At 39.2% G+C, this 2,504-nt stretch overlaps 1 protein-coding gene across 1 annotated transcript; it reads left to right on the plus strand.

Annotated features, from left to right (window-relative positions):
• The first annotated feature begins 633 nt into the window (after window positions 1-633).
• LOC138891930 (uncharacterized) lies at window positions 634-1,467 on the plus strand. The gene is made up of 3 exons (XM_070175618.1): window positions 634-653; window positions 739-1,069; window positions 1,216-1,467. Exons 1-3 carry the CDS (start codon window positions 634-636, stop codon window positions 1,465-1,467), a joined length of 603 nt encoding a protein of 200 aa, XP_070031719.1.
• The last annotated feature ends 1,037 nt before the right edge of the window (window positions 1,468-2,504 follow it).

Here is a 2,504-nt window from a genome sequence, read left to right on the forward strand (position 1 = left end):
ACCAATAGGTCCCAAAATATCATACGAACTTAGTCGAGGCCTCAAATAACATCAAACAACGCTAAAATCATGAATCATACACCAATTCAAGCTTAATGAAACTAAGAAATTCCAACTTCTACATTCTATGTCGAAACCTATCAAATCAAATCTAATTTACCTCAAATTTTGCACACAAGTCATAAATGACATAACGGACCTATTCTAATTTCCACAACTAAATTTTGACCCCGATATCAAAAAGTCAACTCTCCGATTCCTGAATCACTTTCTCACAAGACCCTTATTTTTTTGATCATTCCCTGCTTTGCATCACATTCAGTAGGAACCCAAGAAAGGTGGCAAGACCCTTTAGGTTCCTGAATCACTTGGCTGCTCATACAGAATTTCTTAATATTGTCTCTACTGTGTGGAATTATACTGTGCAATGGGAGTATATGGAACAAATCTGGTATAAGCTCAAACTAATGAAGGTAGGGATGAAAACTTTAAACGAACATGGGTTCTGTAAAGTCGAGCAGAGGATACAAAATATCAGGCAAGATCTATATAATATTCAAGAGAAGCTAAGCAACTTCTACAATGATCCAAACTTATATGATACAGAGAAAGAGCTTAACTCAACTTAGAGAAATGGATCCTAGTAGAGGAAAGTATCCTGAGGAAACAATCTAGAGTTCAATGGTTAAGGCTAGGGGATACCAACTCAGGTTTTTTCCATGCCTGTCTCAAGAATAGGATTACCCAGAATCACATTAATAGGCTGACCACTACTAGTGGAGATGTGGTATCCACTGACAGGGCAATTAAAGAAGATGTCATTGGATTTTACAAGAGACTGCTAGGCACTTGTGCTACACAACTACCTGCAATTACACCTAGTGTGCTAGCTGCTGGCCCCATTCTGAATAGAGAACAACAATTGTCCCTTATAGCTCCAGTCATAAGAGAAGAAGTCTACTTAGCTTTAGAGGATATATCTGATCTAAAGTTCCTAGGATGTGATGGTTTTAATGCCTGCTTCTTTAAGAAAGCAAGTCCTATTATTGGTGAGGATGTTTCTGATGCTGTGATCCAGTTCTTTCAAACCACATAGATGTATAAGGCTATTAACTGCACTACTGTTACATTGATTCCTAAGGTACAATCCCCCCTACTATTAAGGAGTTTAGGCCCATATCTTGCTGCACCATACTGTACAAACTGATTTCCAAGGTTATTAGAAAGAGGATGCAGAATGTCATGGATTACCTAGTGGATAATAGCCAGGATGCCTTTGTTCCTATGAGGGTTATAACTGATAACATCTTATTGAGACATAAACTGGTAAGGGGCTATGGGAGGAAGGGAATTTCTCCAAGATGTATGATTAAATTTGACATGCAAAAAGCATATGATTATGTGGAGTGGACATTTATTGAGCAAGTGTTGATTGGTCTGAACTTCCCTAGTGTATTTGTGGATTGAATAATGACATGCCTTAGGACAGTATCTTTCTCAATCATTATAAATGAGAAGTCTTCTAAACCTTTTGATGCCAAAAAGGGTTTGAGGCAAGGAGACCTATATCCCCCTTCCTATTTGTGTTAGTGATTGAGTACTTGAGCAGAGTATTGAAGCAATTAGGGCAAAATCATGATTTCAACTTCCACCCCAGGTGTGCCAAGCTGAGTATCATCCAATTAGGGTTTGCAGATTATTTACTTCTTTTCTATAGAGGTGATGTTGCATCAGTAAGATACTTGATTGAGCACTTTCAGCACTTCTCAAATGTTTCTGGATTCATAGCTAACCCTGTCAAAAGCTCAGTCTACTTTGGATGCATGAACACTTATGTGCAAGAAGAAATTTTGCAGATGCTCGGATTCACTAAAGGAGAACTTCCCTTCAAATATCTAGGGGTTCCCCTTAGCTCTAAAAGAGTTTCATGTGTACAATGTAACCTCTGCTTGATAAGATTTTACAAAAAATCAAATCTTGGACTACCAAGTTCCTGTCCTATGCTGGTAGAGCACAACTCATCAAATATGTCTTATTCTTTGTACAAGTCTTCTAGGCTTAAATCTTTGTGCTCCCTAAGAAAGTTGTGCAGATCATAAAAGCTACATGTAGAAGTTTCTTATGCACAAGTGGTGTTGAACTCTCAAAGAAAGCATTATTGTCATGGGACAGAGTATGTCAACCAACAACCGATGGGGGCCTAAACTAGGGGTGGCATGTGGGCCGGGCCCGGTCCTAAGTGGGTCGGTCCTAGGCGGGCCGGTCCTAAGCGGTCCCGGACTTCGCGGGCTTCTTGTTGGAACCGGTCCAAGACCGGGACCACGAACTAGTGATCCCGTGTTAAGTGGGCCGATCCGGTCCTAAGCGGGCCCAAGTGGGCCCAACGGAAAATTTCTATTTTTTAAATTATTTTTATACAAGTTAGAGAAAAAAAATGGCAATAAAAATATCTAAGGCAATTCCTAGTAAATTATATTATAGAATTGTCACCTAAATATTTTAAT

This window comes from Nicotiana tomentosiformis, chromosome 5 (assembly GCF_000390325.3).
Source record: "Nicotiana tomentosiformis chromosome 5, ASM39032v3, whole genome shotgun sequence".
NCBI classification, from domain to species: Eukaryota; Viridiplantae; Streptophyta; class Magnoliopsida; order Solanales; family Solanaceae; genus Nicotiana; species Nicotiana tomentosiformis.

Coding starts and splice junctions, on each gene's coding strand:
- LOC138891930 (XM_070175618.1), top strand. CDS start 634: ATGGATCCTAGTAGAGGAAA. Junction 654..738: donor ATGGATCCTAGTAGAGGAAA/GTATCCTGAGGA, acceptor TCTCAAGAATAG/GATTACCCAGAATCACATTA. Junction 1,070..1,215: donor GTGAGGATGTTTCTGATGCT/GTGATCCAGTTC, acceptor CTGATTTCCAAG/GTTATTAGAAAGAGGATGCA.